This window comes from Syngnathus scovelli, chromosome 9, assembly GCF_024217435.2.
Source record: "Syngnathus scovelli strain Florida chromosome 9, RoL_Ssco_1.2, whole genome shotgun sequence".
In the NCBI taxonomy this organism is placed as follows: domain Eukaryota; kingdom Metazoa; phylum Chordata; class Actinopteri; order Syngnathiformes; family Syngnathidae; genus Syngnathus; species Syngnathus scovelli.
This window is the reverse complement of record NC_090855.1, coordinates 1,099,138-1,120,815: the sequence shown is the minus strand read 5'-3', so window position 1 is coordinate 1,120,815 and position 21,678 is coordinate 1,099,138. Positions and strand designations below refer to the sequence as shown.

General features: G+C 45.3%; 4 protein-coding genes across 6 annotated transcripts; 3 read left to right on the top strand and 1 right to left on the bottom strand.

Moving 5' to 3' along the window:
- The first annotated feature begins 265 nt into the window (after window positions 1–265).
- On the top strand, window positions 266–4,004 carry psmc4 (proteasome 26S subunit, ATPase 4). The gene is made up of 11 exons (XM_049729379.2): window positions 266–395; window positions 1,236–1,334; window positions 1,464–1,650; window positions 1,828–1,974; window positions 2,363–2,472; window positions 2,549–2,642; window positions 2,775–2,942; window positions 3,014–3,090; window positions 3,223–3,391; window positions 3,490–3,545; window positions 3,626–4,004. Exons 1-11 carry the CDS (start codon window positions 363–365, stop codon window positions 3,737–3,739), a joined length of 1,254 nt encoding a protein of 417 aa, XP_049585336.1. The 5' UTR covers window positions 266–362; the 3' UTR covers window positions 3,740–4,004.
- A 690-nt stretch (window positions 4,005–4,694) lies between these two features.
- si:dkey-199f5.8 (beta-1,4-galactosyltransferase 3) lies at window positions 4,695–12,198 on the top strand. Its single transcript, XM_049729398.2, has 7 exons — window positions 4,695–4,903; window positions 7,434–8,359; window positions 9,055–9,290; window positions 9,393–9,580; window positions 10,075–10,197; window positions 10,282–10,386; window positions 10,481–12,198. The coding sequence occupies exons 2-7, from the start codon at window positions 8,101–8,103 to the stop codon at window positions 10,701–10,703; spliced, it is 1,134 nt and encodes a 377-aa protein (XP_049585355.1). The 5' UTR covers window positions 4,695–4,903; window positions 7,434–8,100; the 3' UTR covers window positions 10,704–12,198.
- Window positions 12,027–18,393, bottom strand: zmp:0000000881 (uncharacterized). 2 transcript variants are annotated; one of them, XM_049729374.1, is made up of 6 exons: window positions 18,321–18,393; window positions 14,617–14,782; window positions 14,394–14,532; window positions 13,990–14,097; window positions 13,210–13,762; window positions 12,027–13,120 (listed from the first exon to the last, which is right to left on the bottom strand). In XM_049729374.1, exons 1-6 carry the CDS (start codon window positions 18,376–18,378, stop codon window positions 12,771–12,773), a joined length of 1,374 nt encoding a protein of 457 aa, XP_049585331.1. In that variant the 5' UTR covers window positions 18,379–18,393; the 3' UTR covers window positions 12,027–12,770. The 2 variants fall into 2 exon arrangements, with proteins under 2 accessions (XP_049585331.1, XP_049585330.1); XM_049729373.1 differs by lacking the exon at window positions 18,321–18,393 and adding an exon at window positions 15,316–15,472.
- On the top strand, window positions 16,511–21,640 carry lsr (lipolysis stimulated lipoprotein receptor). Of its 2 annotated transcripts, XM_049729350.2 has the most exons (11): window positions 16,511–16,725; window positions 17,411–17,740; window positions 17,877–17,996; window positions 18,276–18,332; window positions 19,082–19,228; window positions 19,311–19,511; window positions 19,597–19,659; window positions 19,771–19,887; window positions 19,994–20,288; window positions 20,403–20,847; window positions 21,023–21,640. In XM_049729350.2, exons 1-11 carry the CDS (start codon window positions 16,680–16,682, stop codon window positions 21,056–21,058), a joined length of 1,857 nt encoding a protein of 618 aa, XP_049585307.1. In that variant the 5' UTR covers window positions 16,511–16,679; the 3' UTR covers window positions 21,059–21,640. The 2 variants fall into 2 exon arrangements, with proteins under 2 accessions (XP_049585307.1, XP_049585308.1); XM_049729351.2 differs by lacking the exon at window positions 18,276–18,332.
- Window positions 21,641–21,678: the final 38 nt, after the last annotated feature.

The window sequence follows — 21,678 nt, the reverse complement described above, 5'->3', positions numbered from 1 at the left end:
GGGCTGTATCACTAGATTAATATTGTATTTATTTTATATTGAAATTAGATTTTATAAAATAAAATACAATACAAGAACGTAAACGGCACAACGAAAACACTAGAAAAAAATAAGGTACGCATATTAATACCCCCATAATTATCTGCTAATTCTTGTCATGTTGATTATTTTTAATTCAAACTTCTTTTGATTTAAAAAATATCAAAAATTTATATATTTCAAAAGTATAGATCAGCTGATAGAATTACAGTACCCCAGGTTATGTTTCCAAATTTGTCGTGACGTTGCGAGACTACATCACCCACAAGCCTCTTTTACGTCGAACTATGACGTCACGACGCTAATCAGTGGCAGAATCCAACATGGACGATACTATGGCTGTCGAAAAGAGCCCGGTATGAATTCGTCACTTTTCTTGTATTGTGCTTACATTGACCTCTCTTCGATGGCTTCATTACACACGTTAAAGCGTTTAATAGTCAATGTCTGTTTGTGTTTTCCCAGCTCTCCTTTTTGCCTCATATTCTGTTTTCAATGTCCAAAACGTAAAGCTGCCAATTCATTCTGGGCAATCGCAATGTCAGACAAGTTAGCCGCTAGCGTTAGCATTGGGTTAATTGTTTATTTTGCGTTGATATAATGACACAAACACAATGTTTTCCATTTGCAACTGATCCAGTCCAGATTATATTTGTTGGTTTATAAATGGGAAATGGGAATTTGTTCGTTTTCCATGCTGTCAAATGAAGCTTGCTATCAGCTAGCCGTGGCAAGCCAAGCGCCTCTTGTAGCTTGTTAACGTGGACAAATGTTCATTTCACATTCATTTATGGAATGATTGTTTCAAGTAGTTGCTAGAGCTTGGCCTGCAAGATATTGATTACTCAAATACAATATATTTGCCCTTTCCGAAAAAAAAACAGTGACAGTCATTATTCAAAACAAGTTTACCCCTTTGTTTTGTTTCCCTTCTCGCATTTGTTTTATTTCTTCATATACCAAACAAACCATTAAACATTTCCCACCAGTATTTACTTGTATCAACCCCTGCAAAATAAAAATGTCATGATGGCCAGATGATATGGAAATAAGTGCTTTGTCTTTGTGAAAACTACCGCCCTGGGAACTCTGACTTTCTTTGCTGCTCACCCTTGAAAATAATAAAAACAGATGGTTGCAAAAGACAAGGGGAAAATTGCTCATTTGTTCCACTGTGTGTTTTCCCCCGCTGAAAGGAGGAAATTCCGGCAATCTTGAACTCCCGACCGCAGACCGGTCTGTCCTTCCTGGCACCAGAACCAGAGGACCTGGAGGACCTTTACAGCAGATACAAGGTCAGAAGTCATCAATCTTAGGCTGAATTTACACTATAGGAATGAAAGAAAATGATCTCCAACAGGAAATAGAAACCTGCTAAAAACGAATGTTCTCTAATTTGTCGGTTAACGTGTGTGTGTTTGCAGAAGCTGCAGCAGGAGCTGGAGTTCCTGGAAGTGCAAGAGGAGTACATCAAGGATGAGCAGAAGAACCTGAAGAAGGAGTTCCTCCATGCACAGGAGGAGGTGAAGCGGATACAGAGCATCCCACTCGTCATCGGACAGTTCCTGGAAGCCGTCGACCAGAACACGGCCATCGTTGGCTCCACTACGGGTAAGAACGCAAAAAAGAGATCTCTGCCAAACGATAGAATAGAAAACAAAAACTTTTTGTGTCCAGTGTTTATATACATTTTGATTCTAAAAGAGAAATGATCAAAATTAAGGAACCGCTGTTACAAACATTTTACTCATGAATTCTTTATCGAGCATCCCACCTTCGCTCCCCCAGGTTCCAACTACTATGTGCGCATCCTGAGCACCATCGACCGGGAGTTGCTGAAACCCAACGCCTCGGTGGCTCTGCACAAACACAGCAACGCCCTCGTGGACGTCCTTCCCCCCGAGGCCGACAGCAGCATCATGATGCTCACCTCAGGTATGGGGACCGCTCACGGAAGGACGAGCCGTTGAACACCTAGCCCAAAGCTAATATGGCAGCCAACACGCAGACGTTGAGCGCCAAAAGCAGACGGGACTTAAAAATCAAAATGAAATCGGCCTCACGGCAACAGGAAATAGAAACCTTCCCGAATAAAATGAGCGGCAGATGCTGGTTCCTGACAGGAAGTAGAATCCTTCCAAAATAAAACCAGCTGTACATTCTCAAGCGTTCATCTCCAATGGGAATAATTAATCTGCCAAAATAAAACCAGCCACATGGCCATCTTCTCTTAACAGGAAGTAGAAACCTACCATAATAAAAGCAGCCACTAAGTGACAGGCAGTGGCTAATTTGTCTTTTTTTTTTCTGTTTGTCCCTGTAGACCAGAAACCTGACGTGATGTACGCTGACATCGGAGGAATGGACATCCAGAAGCAGGAAGTCAGGGAGGCGGTGGAGCTTCCACTCACGCACTTTGAGCTCTATAAGCAGGTCACACACACGCACACACACACGCACGCACTACAACATGAAGAAACCAACCAAGAATTTTCTTTCCGTCACACAGATTGGCATCGACCCGCCCAGAGGAGTCCTCATGTACGGACCACCAGGATGCGGCAAGACCATGTTGGCCAAAGCTGTGGCACACCATACAACAGGTGTGTACACACATTAAACAGCGGCCGTCCATCTTTTAACCTCAAGTACTACCTGAGGGTTGCTTTTTTTTTTTTTTGGTCAGAAGGCTTTCTCATGTCTCAAAAGCAATTGTCCTCTCCTCTCTCGTGCAGCGGCGTTCATCCGCGTGGTGGGCTCCGAGTTTGTGCAGAAGTACCTGGGCGAGGGCCCCCGCATGGTGCGCGACGTCTTTCGCTTGGCCAAGGAGAACGCGCCCGCCATTATCTTTATTGATGAGATAGACGCCATCGCCACCAAGCGATTCGACGCGCAGACTGGGGGTACCAAACTGTCATTGAGGAACGCCGCTCTATAGAAGACAAAACCCTCATGTCGTTTTTCCCCTACGCAGCTGACCGAGAAGTGCAGAGAATTTTACTGGAGCTGCTTAATCAGATGGACGGTTTTGACCAGAACGTCAACGTCAAGGTGAGCCAAAATCTCTAATCCCCCCTCCCTCCTCTACACGCACGCTGTCTGAGGAAGCTTTTAGCTAATTCCCAATCCAGACTCCCTTTTATTCCCATACACGTGTCTAACGTGGTGCTCTGACCATCCCAGGTGATCATGGCCACCAACAGAGCAGATACATTGGACCCGGCCTTGCTGCGTCCCGGCCGCTTAGACCGAAAGATCGAATTCCCGCTGCCCGACCGTCGGCAGAAGCGTCTCATCTTCTCCACCATCACTAGCAAAATGAACCTCTCTGAGGAGGTGGACCTAGAGGACTGTATCCCTTTTTGTGTCATGTTTATGCACTTTTCATATTTGGCCTTACCACGCAGGTTGTCGTAAATAGATTGTGAGCATCCTTAACAGCTTCTGCAGACGTGGCCCGACCAGACAAGATCTCCGGAGCAGACATCAACTCCATCTGCCAGGAGGTGAGCAGCCGAGCAAGCCAATCAACATTGGTCAATATCAACTCGGACTCGATATCAATTTCTTTTTTCCGCATCCGAAGGCCGGCATGTTGGCCGTCCGCGAGAACCGCTACATCGTCCTGGCTAAAGACTTCGAGAAGGCCTACAAGACGGTAATCAAAAAGGACGAGCAGGAGCACGAGTTCTACAAGTAGAGAGGAATGAGAGAAATGTGTTTGTGTCTGTAGCGGCCATGTGTCATTTTCATTTTTGTTTTCTTGGACTGAACAAAGTCACTGCTGCGTAAGGCCTAATATTGAGCCTCATGTGCCCAATTAAGTGTGTTCGTTTTCTTTTGTACAGGCAGGCACGCTTCTGGTTCAGAAAAATAACAGTCAGTCTTTATCAGTAATCGGGTTATATCCATATACAAGTATATGACTGATATATCCATTAAAGATGTTTTGCATAAAATCTGAATATGGCTTTGTCTTCATTTTATCTGGATTGATTTTGTGACCCCCAGAAGGTCAAGACTGTTGTTGCTTGTGTCATTGAATGAGTAAGATTAAATGTTGTTTTAAAGGTTGAAACATGGTAATTGATGTGGAATACTTTTTGGGACAGAGTTGGTATGTTCATTGAACTATGGACTGTAAATATCAAGTAAGTAAACGATACACATAATTTAAAACAAAAATAAATACTTCTTTAATTTTTCCCACATTTTAACGCGTAGGGATGCCCTATGAGGTCATGAATTGGATTAACGTGGCACGTTCATGAAACTACGGCCTGTTTTAATGTATTGTAATTTAGATTTAATTGGCGCATAAAAAGTTTAAAATATCACACCAAAGCACATTAAGAAGTACATTATAGTACAGTAGAAGTGTTATAGTTAAACTTTTCTTGCGTTTCCAAAACCAGATGTTGATGGGGTAGTGAGGTTTCCCGCATATTGAACTGCACACGGAAAAAACCAATAAACTTGATATGGCACTTTACTGCTATCAGTTTCACTTCTCCAACATTTTTTTACACTTTATTTTACTTCAATATACACTTCCCATTTACTCGCATCACACATATAAAGACTTTATTAATCCACGAGATGATTCAGTAGGAAAAAACACGTATGAGGATGTGTGATTAAAAAAAAAAAAAAAGGGGGAGGAACCAAGCAAGCGACCCTCCAGCCGCAGCTTCTCGACGGCATTATTTAGTCCAGTCGGTGTGACTCTCCAGCTGCTGCCTGCACAAAGCTCGCGCGGTCAGTCTCAACTTCTTAAACATATCACCAGCACGTAGCGAGCTCTTTTTTTCGGCAAAACATCCACCATGGACTCCTGTTTGGAGCCTGTCGACCGACATCCGAGGTAAGCATTTGAAGTGCGAACTAGGCGGGCGGGGCAAAACAGCTGCTAGTTTAGCTTAGCTGAGCTACATGCTAACGCCGCTCCGGGGCGGCTCGTCTCGGTTTGGCTCCCTGTAGTTGGAACCCCAAAAGGTGGTTGTGTTTTTGTCAGGTTGCCGCTTGGGTTTACTTGACTTAGTCATTTTCCCTCGAATGAACACGTGTTTTAAGGATTTTTTTTTAAATTTTTGCCAGTATGTAACACTGTTTAAGTTTGGCGACCAAGCCCTCATAAAAACGACATAAATGTCAAAAAAGTGGCACTTGCATTATATTTTAGCTGAGAAGCTAGCGGAGGCTAGCTTAACTTTTTGGCGAGAAAAAAGTTTTTAAACAGGAGCGGCCAACACGAGTGGTTTAAAAATGGTTGTCGGTTGCTGCTCATTTACATTCAATGGCTTGTTGGTGCAACAAAAGGTCCACAGGTCACAAAGGTCGCCCACACATCAGGAAGTATCAACATATATATATATATATATATATATATATATATATATATATGGCAGTATTTTCCGTCGTAAATGTTTATATGATACTTGGATCAACATGCTGCAGGATTAAATAATTAGTTGTGTACTTTTAGGAGAAAAGAATAGTAATATACTACAGGTTAAAGTTTTAATATCAGGAGGGGTGGGAAAAATATTTTGGGGAATAGCTTCGTTGTAACAGTAAATCATTTTTTGAAAGGGAAAACATAAATGGTGTATTTTTGAGACAAAAGTTGGTAAATTTATGGTTTAAAGTTGCATAATTTTGAGAGTTTATTGAATTGTATATATTTTGTGATGAGACCTCTTTTGATTAGTAAAGTGTTATATTTTCAAGACAAATCATGGTTTTACATCTAGTTAAAAATATAAAAAGCCATAATTATTGTAACTGTCGAAGTCTACATATAATTGTATGTTTCGCCACTCACAGAAGCTCTTGTAGCTTTAGTGATAGTCCAAAGTTTTATAAGTTTTTTAAGTTTTATAGTTTGAATTTGTAGCAGTATCTTGGTTAATGAGTTGCAAGTCTAACCTTGAGCGCACAGTGAGATCACTGTGATGTAAAAGAAAACTATCTCCTCTCCATTTGTTATTATTATTTTCTTCATCTTTTTATGGCCTATAATTACCACAAGACTATTGATGTCTCCCGAAGCGTTACAATTGTGAGGTCGGACTGAATATTTTCCACTTGAGCCTTGCGTTGATGTGGCCCTCCGACCCCTCACCCCCTCCCGGAGTCATCTGTTGTCTCCACGGCGAGCCGCTGCAGTTCTTGTTTTAGCGTCGTTGGTCCCGGCGGACGGTAGCCCTCCAGAGAGCGCCGGCCGTGTACCAGCTGCGCCCATAATGAATGGGCCGGGCTCAAGATGGGTTGCCATGGCGGGGCCGCTGGCACGCGTTTGTTCTGCAGTCCCGCTTCAGCACCCCGGGCTCGTGTTTGCATGTTATTTCACTTGCACGCACTCTGAATGTGAATTTGCCTATTATGTCCCGAGTTTCTGTATTTGTCCCATGTTCTTCTCAAATTCAAAGGCTGTTGCGTAAGAACTGTTTGCTCAAGGCTACTTTGAGATTAGCAGTTGCGTTTAAGTATGAAAGAGCCACACTGCAAAAACATTGAAATGACATTGCAAGATTAAAATTGTAATCTGAGGTTGTTGTTTTTTTTTTAACAAGACGTGAAATAAAGCACTACCTACGTAAATGGTCTGCCCCCCTTCGTGCGTCCTGTGCGTTATGTCATCCCTTTTGAGATGTGAATAGTGACGACGAGCTATATTTAACCCATAGCACTCCTCATGCGCCCACTCGTGGGTCTGTATATTATTAATGCCCCGCGGGCACACAGAAAATACCTGCGCTCCACCAAGTGTCGTCCACACGGAGGTCGAATGGAGACGATGGAAGTCGTGGCGGTGACTCGGATGCGTGGACAACCGAGTCAGAAGTGGTCTGTTGATGACTTGAGCGCTCTCTCGTCTCTGGAAAAACTCATGGCTTTGTCGAGGCCAGATGAGCTTTTTCACATTTTATTGAGTGGCATTTATTCGCTCCTCGGCTAAAGCGTCTGACATTAAACGGGATTAGCATTAGTTGCGTGAGGCTGCCTCTTTTTAACGAGCGCTAATTGACTTGTTGGCACCGAGTGAGGTTCCGGCAGCGATTAGTCGGGCCTGTCCGGCCGACTGCTCTGCCCAGCGCTCCGTGTAAACAAACACAATCCGTTTGTTGGGTCTGCGCACAATTGAGCATTGTTTTGTATGGCGAGCGGGGAGAAATAGTACTCGGCGGCTTTTTAAAAAAGCTGACGTCAGCGGTTTTGCCGAACTACCGGTGGGGTGGCACTTTGTCCATTTTTGATGGTCATTTTATTCATAGCCAAAAACTGGGAGGTGATCAGCGTGACTACAAAATGATAATCTCATAGTAAATTGCAATAAATGTAACCGATACTCCCTGTCTTAATGTTGCTGTGTGTGTGTTTTTGTTTTTCAGCCTGTTGGTGACCCTATTCCTGTCCACCCAGTAGGACCAGTTGCCGTTACCCTGCAGCAGCAGCAGCAGCACTCTGTCACAATAGAACAATAGTGGAGAGAATCTCTTGTTCACAGAACTTCCCCCAAACAGACACGCGAAACCCCACCCTCGCTCGTCCCCGTCAGGCAGCGAGGTGGGCGGCGGCCTCCTTAATCCTGCAAAACGTGCCGCGCCTTTTGTCATGGCGACTATCGTCGTTACTGCTGAGTGGCTGAGGCAGCGGCACAAGGAAGCGGCGTGAAGACATCCTGCGGAGGAAGGACATGGAATTCAACAGCACACCATGCGGCAGCGCCATCGCCTCCTTTCGCTACTCGCAGTTTGGACCCAAAGTCCCTTTTTGAAATTTTTGGAACAAACCTAAGCCGCAGCAGGAATGCACTGAGGAATGGATGAATAACTTTTTTTTTTTTTCTTCTCGCTTGGAATATCTTTGCTATTAATCTGTTTGGTGGTCTCGCAGAGTGAAAGCCCACCAAAAGTGCCTTTCTTAGTTTTTTGGAACTATTTTTCTACTCTTGGACTTGATATTAGGGTCGATTATGACCTAAGCACCAACTCGCTGACAATCCTCCACTCCACTCCCTTCCTTCCTTCTCCACGTGGCCTCACTTCCATAACCACCATGATCACTCTACAGTCCAAATGGCGTTATTTGTTCATGTTCCTGGGCATCCAGCTGGTGGTCATGGCGCTACTGTCCCGGGAGGGCTACCACAAGAGGGTCAGCTACTTCATACGTATCTTCCGCAAGCCAGACCCCGGCCGGAACCACACGGCCGCCGACGTGCCGGTCAACGACGTGTACGCCAACCTGTCTGGCCTGTCCAAGGCGCAGAAAAATGGAGACGTCTACTACTGTCCCAAGAAGTCTCCTCTCTTAGGTGAGTGCCAAAAACGTCTTGTGGGTTCTTCTCTAAATATTGATGTCAATTGACTTTTTTCAGTTTCAAAGAAATAACGGGATTGTTTTTTTTTTTTTTTTTTTTTTAATTATTATTTCATTTATTTATTTAATTCCTTAGACGTTTAGCGCCAAGCCTTAAGACTCCAACTTCACAAGCGAGTTAAGATGACCAAAATAAATTCCTTTATTTGCGCCTACTGAAATTCCAGTTTTCAGAACACAAACTTGTTTTCCAGAGTTTCAGGTTTCTTCTTGGCAGACATGCCATGAGGCTCTCCACAGGAACAAACACTTTATCGATGACGTGTTTAATATCGCCTTTTGTTTGATTTCCTGCGTGCCCTGCCACACACTTGTCACACACAACCTTTAAGATCCGGATCCTTGTTAATGTTTGCTTTTTGCAAAAATATTGTTGCCTGAACATGTAGTACGTATTTCCTTATCAGTCACACCAAAAGCAAACTCGCTGGATTACCTTGAAAGCGTAGTGTGTGTGTGTGTTTGTCAACTATTTGCACAAGTTGTCAAGACACATTTGCGATGAAAAATCGATCTCTTGCTTGTGTTGTGTTAAATGGACACATTGGCTTTTCGCTGAACTCTTGTTACATTTTCCAATGATCTAATCTGACATATATAAGATCATAATACAGCCCAATCTGATTTTAGCCGGGCCGATCCACGTCAGCTTCCAATCGGGCCTCACGCTGGCCGAGGTGCGACGCAAGAACCCGCTGGTGGAACGCGGCGGGCGCTACCGACCGCCCAACTGCGAGGCGCGTCACCGCACGGCCGTGGTCATTCCGCACCGCCACCGCGAGCATCATCTTAAGTTCTTGCTCTACTACCTGCACCCATTCCTGCAGCGTCAGCAGCTCAACTACGGCATCTATATTATTCACCAGGTCAGTCCGCTCATTATTTTTTTGTCCCCGAAAAGAGCATTTTTAAATTTGCTGTCCGTTTTCTATTCCCTAAATTCTTTTGAATTTGTATCCCGTGCGCAGGCGGGCAATTACACGTTTAACCGGGCCAAGCTGATGAACGCCGGCTTCCGCGAGGCCATGCGCGAGGAGGACTGGGACTGCCTGTTTTTCCACGATGTGGATCTCATCCCAGAGGATGACCGCAACACGTACGTGTGCGACTCCAACCCCAAGCATGCCGCCATTGCCATGGACAAGTTTGGCTACAAGTGAGTCTCCATTGTTGCTCGTGTTGAATGTGGTACATGTGTTTTACGACGATATTTAAAAGCATGTCTCGTATTAAGCTTCTGCGTATGCTGCTTCTCATTATATTGCTCGAACGGTTTCCTATACGGACAAAAGTGCGACAATGGGAAATGCAATGTCAGTTTGAGATCACGTCTGGTGTACCTCAAGGCTCCATTCTCTGCCCCAACATTTTCCTTACCTACATCGACGTTTAACATTCACTTCAGCAATTTCTTTCTTTAGATGTTGTCTTTTCAGATGCGGTACGGCAATAAAACACACGAGTGGTTGCAAATGGACAAAAGTCAGACAAAACAAAAAAAACTCAATTTAATATTGAAACATCGGTTTCTATCCAATTAGAATTTTCAGTCCATTGTACTAAATTGGACCAAAGGACATTTTTATTCCCACACTAACAGGTTAGTGTAATGGTCTCAAATGATGTTTTGCGTTGTACTTGCCCTCGCAGGCTTCCATACTCGATGTACTTCGGAGGAGTGTCGGCTCTCACGCCTCTCCACTACCTCAAAATGAACGGCTTTCCCAACAACTACTGGGGCTGGGGCGGCGAGGACGACGACATCGGCATCAGGTAAGGCCTCCCATTTTCAAATGGCAGCGTGTTCAATCAAGCACATTCCCGTGACGCGTGCTTTCTCCTCCTTCTTCTTCCCAGAGTGTCTCTGGCGGGAATGTCCATCACGCGGCCGTCCCTGAAGGTGGGCCGCTACAAGATGATCAAACACAAGCTGGACAAGGGCAACGATGTCAACCCAAAAAGGTAGATGGTTATCCGAATCAATTCATGTTCAAGATTCTTCTTTAAAAGTTTCATTTGAATTAGATGACTAGTCATTTTCCCCGTGTGTTTCCAGGTTCAACATGCTGGCAAAGACGCGTCAGACGTGGAAGCTCGACGGTATGAACACGGCCGAATACCAAGTTCTGTCACGGGAGTACCTCCCACTCTACACCAACATCACGGTCAACGTCGGCACCGAGGCCGGGCTGCAGCTGGTGCAGCAGCAGCCCCCGCCCAGCGTCCCAATCTCCGCCAAGGCCTCTTCCAAGGCTGCCTCTCTCAAAACTGAAAAATAGCGCCTCATTTTTCCTGGCGGACTAGGCACATATATAGATATATATTTTTTTGTTTTCTTCGAAAAATGATATCAGCGTCCTGTGTCGTGCTGGACTCTGTGAGTTTATCGACGGCGCCGCCACGTGCTCGCTGCTCAAACCTTTTGATGCCTTCCAATATTTGCTCAGTCCTCCTGCTCGCCCGAGTGACTTTTTTTTTGCTTTGAGTGAGCATGATGCTGATACAGTCAAAGGATACGGCCCAGTTTACAAGTTTTTGAGATAATCAATACATAACAAGCATATCGTGGACCATTTAATTACACATTTCATATCGAAAGGTGATCTTGATGGTTAAGCCCACAGCCTTCATCATTTACTTTTTGTGTTCAATGGGTATGACAGAAGATGGTGACCGAAGGTCAGAAAAAAAAAATACTATTTAAAACAATTTAAACAGCATTTCCCTAAGAACACTTCAATTTGTATAATAAAATGAAAAATAACGCAAAAAAGAGCAGACCAACTTAAAAAAATTGTATGTATCTGTGCAGCTGTTAACTTTTTAAAAATCGATCAATCATACAAATTGTTTTATTTTATTATATCAGTAGTGATCCCTGAAGGAATTATGTGATGCCCATTCAACACAAAAATGTAAATCAAGTCTGAACCACTTTACTTTTTTGAAGGATATTTTTCAAACTATTTTTTTCTACTCTGAGAAACTTGAAAAAAATTGCTTCTTCGTTTAAAAAGAAAAAAAAAACATCTCAACTATCAAAACAATATATCCATTTTCTGAAAATATATATTTTTGATTTTCCGTTTGTTGTATTTTGAACCTGGTGACGACAAATGCTATATGTAACTCGCCTTCCTTTCATGCAGTAAATGTCCACCATGTGCTCTTTGCCATTAGCCCCACCAAGCATACACATCAAACACACACACACACACACCAGCGTGCTCATACGAGATCATCTTATTTTTTACCTTAATCCACTATGTTGTAATCAGCGTCTCAGGAAGCCGCCAACCAAAGAGTATCTGCCACGCACGCAGTACGCGTACCAGCTGGTATGGAAAGTTTTTCGAGCATTTAGACCATTTCCTTGATGTTCAGCTGAAGGTCCTTGTCCTAGAATGCTCATTGGGAAAAGGAAAAAAAAAAAAAAAACCAAAGAGCTCACAAGAACCTTGAGATGGCTATCAAAGATCATGGGAAAATTCTCCACATTTCGATCATGAATCGTGATCGATTTGATTTGGCCTCGGCAGCATAATGAAGCCACTGTGCGTGTTAGCAGGTCAGCACGCTGTAAAAAGTGACATCAGAAAATCTGGTGAGGAACGTCGTTGCTTTATTATTTTTTTTTGTGACTTTGCAGGTTTCTACTGGAATAGGGTAATGTTAGCTTGCTCTGTTGGTGTTTGTGCGTGTGCACACGCGTGCGTGTTTGTTCACCGCACTCGAGTGGCCTTAAATTCTGTAATAAATCGACTATTCAAATGACGGTGTTGAACTTGATGTGTCAGGGGAATGACGCAGCTGTCCAACAAATGTTCAGTGAATAAGTCTATTTTATATCACACTTTTCACAGAGGACTCACAATGTCTTCCACATAGTTAAAATACAGTCATGTGTTATAAAATACAAAATAATTGAATCATTTTGCAGTTCAAACAAATTCATGGAAAACAATCGAGAGAGAGTTGAAAGCTGACACTCACCGAGTCCTGCTGCAAATTGCAAAACGAAATTAAAAGAAAGCTTTACAATTGCATATAAATGCCACAAATGTTAGTGGCAAAAACTTGAGTCAACAATTATAATTGCTAGGCACCAGGCTGCCACCAGATGACGCCAAAACACTACTTTTGGACTAGGGGGCAGAAGTGTTCAAATAAAGGTTCAACCTGCAGCAAAAACATGACCGGTTGGTTTTAAGCTATGCACTGTACAGAAATCACAAAAAAATCGAGAAATACAACTGAAAGTACAAAAGCGCTAACTGGTTCACAGTCATCGGTGGTTCTTTGGTTATATACTGTAAAAAAGATTGAAACTTGATCATTCGCATCGACTATGAGCTGTTGAATGTCACGTTGTTGTACTTGACGATCTTGCCGTCGCGCATGACCACTTCTTTCTGCGCCCACCTCCCCACCTCTCCGTTCTTCTCCTCAAAGCGGCGCACCATCACTCGGCCGGCGGTGGGCAGCTGGCGTGGCAGGCCGCGGGTGGCATCCTGGAACAAGCCCATCTTCATCATGTCCTTGGACAGCTCCAGTGCGCCGCCGCCGCCACCTGCTCGCGCTTGGATCCTCTGCGGTGAGAGCGAACGCGGTTGTCTGGGGCCGCCGAGTTTAATGTCCGGTCGAGGGGTGCGCTCCCACCCCAGCGGGGATCCACGCTTGTTCATTGGAGAGTGTGCTGAAAAAAGGCAAACGACTGTCAGTCATTCTCAAAGTGTGATACCGTTGTATTTGACTCCAATCCACTTCCATTGACGCTTTATGCACCTTGCCGCTCATTGTTGAATGGAGACGCTCCTCTCCGACCCGGAGACGCTCCCCTCAGAGCCGGTGACGCTCCTCTCCAAGCCGGAGACGCTCCTCTCCGACCCGGTGACGCTCCCCTCCGACCCGGTGACGCTCCCCTCCGACCCGGTGATGCCGACCGGGTCCTGACACGCATCTGCGGCGGCGCTAGGTGCCCCAGACTTCCGACCGCCCTCCTTATGTCGCCGATGACGCCCACCATGGAGGCCCTCAGGGTGGGGTTGCTCTCCACCATCCTGCACACGGCCTGGCAGTAGGGCTGCTTGGCCATCACCTCCTGGATTTTGGCCGGGCACACGCTGGGGGTGTGCAGCCGGACGCGGGCGCAAAGCTCGGCGATGATTTTGCCCATGGCCCACACGTCCGAGCGCTGGTCCCGCTGGCTGTGGCGCTGCAGCACCTCGGGGGCCGAGTAGGCCTCGTTGCCCATGTCCACGGCCGAGTTGAGGCCGCGCCGGAAGAACTTGGCCAGGCCCAGGTCGATGATCACGGCTCGGTTTGTGTTGTGTTCCACCTGGAGGCCGAGAAACGCGTAAGCCTTTTTCCGGATTTGGTGCTCTAATGGGCCCGTCACATTCTGATCATATTGTTCCTATTTGCTTAGAGCAGAGAATGACTAAGTGAGAAGCTCAGAGTCTTTAAGCAAGCTCTGGTATGCTGCTTTTGCTGTATGCAATTAAATCCTTCATATCCAGATCATTTTGACATCCTTAGTCTTATCTAGGTCATTTTGACACCCACCATGATGTTTTCAGGCTTGAGGTCTTGATGGACAATATCATAACAGTGGAGGTGTAGAAGGCCCTCGCACATGCCTACGATGATTTTGCCTCGATTTGTTGGCGTCAGCTGTAAAACAAACAAACGCAAAGCCAATGATGAAAGAGCGGAAGAATATAGACCAGGTGTCTACTGCAAAACCTGCTTTTCCTCCCTTGGGCTTGAATTCATTTACATGTGTGGAATAAGCATGGTGTGATCAAAAACAAAATTTCAGAGGAGTAGTCATTAGATCAAGGAGAGTAAAGCAACGGTCCGTGGGCCACAAACGGCCCGTTCCATTCTTGAATCCGGTCCACGAGAAGTGCAGCTTTTAAGTTGTCCAATCTCGAATGAGATGGCGTGAAATAGGTTCCCGCGCTCACCTGTATTTTGGACTTTGCCGACTTAAATATGGTGGTCTCCAGGTCCTCGCCGAAAATGAACTCTAGCGGAATGATCCATTTGCCATCTTTCAGGTTGATGTTGCCCAGAAGCTTGACGATGTTTGGGTGATGGGCTTTGCTGCGAAGAAAACAAAACCGGCTTTTTACCATTATGGCTGCTTTGCAACTGAAACTGTCGTCGTTTAGTCGCCCCACTGCTCACTTGTACACTTCACACTCTCTCTCCAGGTCCTTTCTGCTGATGAGGTGCTGAGGAACCTTCTTAATGGCGGCCCAGGTGTCGTCGTACTTCTCTCGGTACACTTTGCCGAAGCAGCCTTGTGCCAGAGTGCCGGTGGAGTACGCCATCCGGGCTAGCTTGGTCAGCGCTAACGGACGCGGTTCACATCATTAGGTACACCAGCATGACCTCATGAGATCCAAAGCAATGCCACTTGTGATCTAGCGTCGATACAATTATAGAGCTTTCGTGTTCATGGAAGCTGCTCATTCTTATGAGGCAGGAAATAAGGAATGGTTATCATTCAAAGTGCATCTCCTCGGCTCATCAAGACGAAAAGTGAACAGCGTGTGATGAAATAAAATTCCTGGTAGGGGAGCGTCGCCGTCATCAATGAACACTGCTTTTTTTTCCCAGCTATATAATGTATACATACATACATCTATGAATATAAAAACACTTTTCACCCTGCTTTTGCTTTTTTGCACGTCATTGGACTTGAACTAAAGTGGTCACAGTTTGATTACAAAGAAAAAGCAGACAAACTGGAAAAACCACCAGCGATAACAGAAGGATGCAAAATGTCCCCAACATGTTAAGAAAGAATGAACGAATAAAAATAAACAGATATGATCTCTAAATTCTGCTGGCGTGAGGCAAATATCGATTGCGTCTTCTTACCGTTTAGGCAAAGCAGAGGCGTCAGGTCTGAACATGAATCAACATAGTTAGCTCTTTTATCATGCTTGGCTTCGTTCGTACCACGCCTCCCTACAAGCGGGCGGGCGGGTGGGCCTGCCTCGGCCTGACGTTTGACAACCATATATAAGACAACTCGAGACAGTAAAAACAGGACTAAAACAGGTGCTAAGTGTCGTAGCGTGTAGCTCAATTGAACTCTGCTGCTAACTAAAACAGCAGCACCCACATAAGCGTCTAAATTCTTGTTACATATGCCTTATATGGTTTATTGCTGAGTAAACAGACGGCTATAATCAAATGTTATTTGTTCCACACAGGGGGGAAAATCTTTATAAAAAAAGATCCATTTTGAAATATTTGCCATATTATCGCTTGGTGGGTTGTTCTTCCTCGGGTGCGGTGGTTTACTAAAAGCCATATCAGAGGTAACCGATGAAGCCAGAGATCATTTTCTAGGTTTATACTGACAGCTTTAACAAATATTTACTATTTAAAAGCTGCAAGCTTCTCTCTGAAATGAAATTGTTCCTTGGTTTCTGTCTGACTAATTTACCTCCACTGGAGGTCAGCAAATACCAACGTGGTGACTGTCAGTCACCTGACTGCCAGTTTCATTACGTTCTGTTTCTGTCATACTGTAAGGGAATTTTTATTTCAAATAGACCAATGACATAAATCAAAATATGTTTTAAACGACTAGGGACTTTAAAAGATTGACCCACATTCCTGCACCTGTAGAACGAACCAGTGTTCCAAGAAACATGGAAACTGTCAGTAACATGTTATTATTGTCAACTTATGTTTCGTGTATAATTATGTAGGTTAGTATACATTTCCAAGCTGGAAGATGAGAATGCTCGAGTTTTTATAGCAAACCAGAGAAACTGTTGAACATTAACAAACATTGCGATAACACTATCGCCAAACGGGTCGTACCATTTTTAGAAGTTGTGGAGAACAACTTATGTTAGTGTCAATTTACGTCCGTATTCAGAATATGGTCTTGCTAAAAAAAAAAAAGGACTTTGACTTTTAATGTTTTTAATCTCCTCATATTAGCTGGGTGTTGTGATAAATTATTCGCCGCTTTCTAGAAAATGTGTTTAACGCGAGTGTCTTCACCCCCCTCCGTGTTTCGCAACATGTCTGAACTTACACCTGCGTGGTGCGTTCAGGTACTTTCCTTCCCTCCTTGGCGAAACTGGAGACGTCACAAAATGGAGTTGACGCTACCTGACTGATTGGGAGAATTTACGGTTAGAGCACGATGTAAAGTTGTTTTTCGCTCATAGTTGTGAATAAGATAGAAGAAATTCAACGAGTGAATCTCGGAGGACAACAAAATGAAGACATTTTGGGCGTTGTTTATCGCCGCAGCTCTAGCGACAGGTAAGAATTTTTTTTTCGCCTCAACTGGGTGGGCCCGCTTCCGCCTCAGACATCGGGGACATTTTCTTTCACTCCAATTTTTGTCCAAATTCTATTCATCAACTGCGATTTAATAAATGTTTGGGGGCTAGTCCACGAGTGGTTGGTAAACGAGTAAAACCATTTTTTTTTTTTGTGGTTCAAAAGTCAGTTGGACACACATGGGTGTACAAAATGGCAGTCGGGGGACATGATCTTAGAATTAATTAAAATATGTTTTCCCCATTAACCAGGCAATAAAGCAACTCATTGTTTTACCTGCTTGTTGTGGTGTTGGTTTTTCAAATATTTTTTATACTGCATCCAGCTCCATTTTGAAATACATCATTTTCAGCACGTCTCTTTAAAAATGAAATTGAAACCCTTTGATAAGAAGTTATAATAGGCTCAATGAGCATCCAATTTGTCACCATGAAGTGTTTTGATTGTTGCTCAGAGTATGAAGTGATGACATCGCAGGTGACTCATGAAAATGGTTTCTTGGGGGGGGCCTAGTGTTTCAGATTTTGTGTTTACGATATCAATTATTAAGAGACGAGAGAAATGTGAAAGAACAACAAAAGGCATAAATACTTCACGTCAAAAGTTTTTGTGCAAGAGCACGTGTATGAATTATTCAAATGATTTTTATCCCGTGTCATTTCAGAGTCGGCCATGGCTGTTTCGGTCAGCAGCCCGACAAAGCGCTACGTGGTCATCTTGTTCCAGCCCGTAACGCTCACATGCAACTTCCAGACCAGTGCCACACAACCGCCGGTGATCACGTGGCGCTACAAGTCGTACTGCCGCGACCCAGTGCAGGCGGCGCTCAACCCCAGCAGCGCTGACAACATCCTGTCGCAGAACAACCCCAACTACGACCCCAACATCGAGTGCGCCGACAGCCAGCGCACGGTGCGCATCGTGGCCTCCAAGCAGGGCAACTCGGTCACGCTGGGCAGCGAGTACCAAGGACGCAAGATCAGCATCATCAATAGTACATAAGTTCATTTGCATGTTTCTGACCATATTAAAACTAGAAGCAACCTTTCTTGTCTGCTATTGAGTGACCAATTGTTGCTTTAATCCCACCGTGGTCATATTTTTATTTCTTTTTTTTTCCTCCCCGCCAGACGCTGACCTGAACATTGCACAGACGGCGTGGGGCGATAGCGGTGTCTACGTGTGCTCTGTCATTTCCTCGCAGGATCTCTCAGGCAACGGAGAGGACTATACTGAGCTCATTGTCTTGGGTAAATGCCAATCAACGTCTTCTTTCTATTGGCTTTCTTTTCCTTCTGCTTTCCTTTCAACCACAAATACACTAAATGAGCAAAAAGTATCGAGACCATCAAATGAGTCAGGTTCAGCGAGACCCCCGTCAAACAGCTTTGGCATAAAGTAGTTTAAATACCGTCGGATTTGTCCATGTGGTGTAGTCGGGTTTAATGGCTAAAAGGCCTCGCGGGCAGGTGTGGTCGTTCTGAGAGCGCACACGATCCAGTAATTGTGGCTTTATCTTTCTTTCGCAGAGAGAAAGTCAAATGCTACTGACCTGCTGCCTGGCATTGACTTACTGGTTATGGAAGGTAGTACAAAAGCCCTCAGTGTGACTGCTTTGAGCGCTAGTGACATAGTCGATCAGAAGTACACAACGTGGCGCCAATTGTTTTAGTCCGCTCGGGAAATAAAAGTGAAGCCAGTCAAGAAAGTTTTATCAAAGTGGAAAAATAAATTCACGGACCTAAAATACCTTCTTTTCCCGCTTTTTCCTTTTTAGTTTGTTTACGTTGGCAGCGCTGCGGTTGTGTCGTACCTCGCACGAGCCGGCTCAGCCAGTTTGTCAGGAGAGGTGTTGTTTCTCTCAGATAGGAAAGCAGACATTTGAAAATTAGCCGAGTAATCATTGAGCCTTAAAAAAAAGTTGGATGATTACCTTTGCCAAGCACAACAAAGTAGCATGTGGTAGCTTTTGTCTATTTGATATACTGTAACTTAATTTCTCAAATATCAGCTGTGAAATTGAAATGCGGGGCACATTTGAACCATTCTAGAACCAAAACATCAGCACACACAATGTAACTTTTTCAGTTCAAGTGAGGAGTCTCTTGAACGTTATTGTATCTTTTAAACGATGTTAAATGTGACTTCATTTGTCCATTTGGCGTTGCAGGGAGCAACGCCACCATCCATTCTTGCCGTTTGGCCTTAAGATTCCTTTTCATTTTCTTGTAAACTGCAGTTTGACTTGAAATAAATGATCGTAATGGTTGCTATTTACTGTATGTGTTTCTAATGTATTTAAGTTTTTGTGTGGTTTTTTTTCTTTTATGTCCAGATTGGCTGCTGGTGGTGGTCGTGGTGTTGGCCTTCCTGCTGCTGCTGCTGCTGATCGGCATCTGCTGGTGTCAGTGCTGTCCCCACACGTGCTGCTGCTACGTCAGCTGCCCCTGCTGCCCCGACCGGTGTTGCTGTCCGCGGGCACGTGAGTACTCGCCAGAAATCTACTTTTTAGTAGATAGTTGGGACGATTGACAAACATGAACATGGCATCTCTGCTTCCGCAGTGTACGAGGCGGGGAAGGCGGTGAAGAAAGGCATGGCCAACCAGTACGCCACCGTCTACGCACCGAGCATGTACGCCCAGCCGGCCTACAGCGGGCCACCCATCCACCAGCCCGCTATGCCGCTGCTTCCTCTGCCCAACGGTGTCGGGGTCCCGCCCTCACAGAACGGGTACGGACGCGAGTACGACGGCGCAAGCTCTGGTAAGGGAAAAAAAAAACATTTACAGGGAAAGTGATTACCTGTTAGTGTGTTTAAATTAATTGGAATGTCATTGTTTGTCTGGAGTGGGTCAAGGCTCCCAGGTGCCTCTGCTGCATGGCCAAGATGGGGGCGCCGGTGGCGACCATAGTAAGTCAACAGAAAGATTGTGTGAACCATGCCAAAAACTACTCAGTAGTCATTGTATTTACGGAAGTACCGGCGAATACGTTTCATTTCCTCAACCATTGTCACCTCCAGCTCGGAGTGGCTATCGCATCCAGGTGGACCCTGACGGCAACGCCACGCGCGCCATTTACTACATGGAGAGAGAGCTCGCCAACCTGGACCCATCCAGACCCGCCAACTACAACCGCTGTGAGTCTCTCGGTCGTGTCATTTTTGGCCTGCTAGATGATGTGAACTTAGTCTTGTTACCTGGTGAGCGTGGGTTCCAAACCGACGTCTCCTTGCCTGTTCTCAGTGGACAACGTGAGCGAGGTGACTTCGCTGCACGACAACGCCGACCCGCGATCCCGCGGCGGTCGCCCGCAGCCGCCGGCGCTGTCCACCGTGTATGATGATGACGAGGGCATGAGCACCATCAGCAGCGTTTCGCAACACGTGCGCCGCCGCCCAGACGACCCGCCGCGCCGTGGCTACATGAACGAGCGGGCCCGGGCCCGCTCCATGGACAACTTGGACGACATTGGGCGCCGCTACGGCCGTGACGACTACCCGCCGCACCGACGCCCGGACGAGCCCCGAGGCAGGAGAGGGTGAGTTGCCGCTCTTCAAGCGTGGGCAGTGTGTGGTTAGTCTGATTTGAATCATTTTCTCCTCACTTGACTTTTGGATCATTCCAATTAATTTTGAAAGTAACCACTTTTCAGGTCTGACGACGACTGGAGCAGCAGCGGCCGAGCTGGCTACGACAGAGACGAGCGCAGACGTCGCGACTACTCCCCAGATGACTATCGAAGAGAAGCAGGCGGAGGAGGCTACGGCGCCCTTCCGGGGAGGCGCAGCCGCAGTCGCGACGACCTGATGGCTCTGGAGAGGGACCGGCGACCGGGCGGCGGCCGGGACAGGAGGGACGACTACGACGACAGCATCTTGAGAGAAGCCATGGAGAGGAAGAGGCTGGGGGAGCAGCAGAGGGCTCGCAGCCGAGACCGACTGGGAAGCGACGAGGCGCGTTCGGATCGAGGTCGGGCGCCGCCCACCCGGGGGCCCCCACCCCTGCCTCGGAACCCGCCGTCAGGACCCAGCGCTTTACCGCCACCCTACAGCGACGACGAGAGCATGGCATCGTCTAAGAAAAGCAACCTGCGCACGGTAAGGGCCAACTCTGGTTGGATTCAACATCTGACACTCTCGAAGAAATACAGTCGACTCAACCCTAACAAAATCTACTCAGTAGCGCCCTCTGGAAAGAGTCAGCCGGGATTACCCCAAAACACTTGGAGTTACCACCCCCACCCACCTCCATTATTATTCTGTTTTTCCACAGAATGGAGCTGTGAGCCGGGAGAGCCTAGTGGTGTGAGGGGAGCAAAACAGAAAGCACCGCTTCCCCAAGAAACAAGTAAAACATTTTTAAATTGTACAGTTTTCATTTTATTTTTACTGTGCTGAATTTTTCTTTTTTTTTTTTTTTACCACTTCACTTACCAACCTTTGTTGCAAATAGAATTTAAATGTATGTGTGTGAGGGATGCATGTTGCTTGTTTGTAATTTTATGAATGAAACATTGTGGCTGCCACAAGTGCCTTCAACTGTATAAAAGTGTAGATTTAGTTTTACTCAGTTTTATTTAGTTGTTATATAGCCCTAGAGGGATTTTAAAATGTACTTTTTGGAAACACTTTTTTATTATGTACTTTGCTACTTTCTATAAAACATTTAGCAATTTCTAGAATTGCGTTGTACCGCTGACCATGAAAATGCTCGACGCACGATGAAAAATGTATTTTACAAGTAACGCCCGTGTCTTGCTTGGCCATTTATGGAAAGTGACATTTTCAACCACTAGAGGGCGCCACCACCGTGCATGCCAACAGACATTTGCTTTTAGAATATTCCCAACAAATCAAATTAAAAATATGTATATATATTGTGTAAATATGATATGCGTTTCCATTTTATTTGTATTTTTTTCAAGTTTT

Excerpts from the sequence above, each read along its gene's own strand:
- lsr (XM_049729350.2), top strand. The coding sequence starts at position 16,680 with ATGAAGACATTTTGGGCGTTGTTTATCGCCGCAGCTCTAGCGACAG. Across the intron at positions 17,741-17,876 it reads CAAGATCAGCATCATCAATA|ACGCTGACCTGAACATTGCA; the intron begins GTACATAAGTTC and ends CCTCCCCGCCAG. Across the intron at positions 19,229-19,310 it reads GTGTTGCTGTCCGCGGGCAC|TGTACGAGGCGGGGAAGGCG; the intron begins GTGAGTACTCGC and ends CTGCTTCCGCAG.
- psmc4 (XM_049729379.2), top strand. The coding sequence starts at position 363 with ATGGACGATACTATGGCTGTCGAAAAGAGCCCG. Across the intron at positions 1,975-2,362 it reads CATCATGATGCTCACCTCAG|ACCAGAAACCTGACGTGATG; the intron begins GTATGGGGACCG and ends TTGTCCCTGTAG. Across the intron at positions 3,392-3,489 it reads GGAGGTGGACCTAGAGGACT|ACGTGGCCCGACCAGACAAG; the intron begins GTATCCCTTTTT and ends CAGCTTCTGCAG.
- zmp:0000000881 (XM_049729373.1), bottom strand. The coding sequence starts at position 15,457 with ATGGTTGTCAAACGTCAGGCCGAGGCAGGCCCACCCGCCCGCCCGCTT. Across the intron at positions 14,533-14,616 it reads AGAGAGTGTGAAGTGTACAA|CAAAGCCCATCACCCAAACA; the intron begins GTGAGCAGTGGG and ends TTTTCTTCGCAG. Across the intron at positions 13,763-13,989 it reads TCAAGCCTGAAAACATCATG|GTGGAACACAACACAAACCG; the intron begins GTGGGTGTCAAA and ends CTCGGCCTCCAG.
- si:dkey-199f5.8 (XM_049729398.2), top strand. The coding sequence starts at position 8,101 with ATGATCACTCTACAGTCCAAATGGCGTTATTTGTTCATGTTCCTGGGC. Across the intron at positions 9,291-9,392 it reads GCATCTATATTATTCACCAG|GCGGGCAATTACACGTTTAA; the intron begins GTCAGTCCGCTC and ends TCCCGTGCGCAG. Across the intron at positions 10,198-10,281 it reads GACGACGACATCGGCATCAG|AGTGTCTCTGGCGGGAATGT; the intron begins GTAAGGCCTCCC and ends TCTTCTTCCCAG.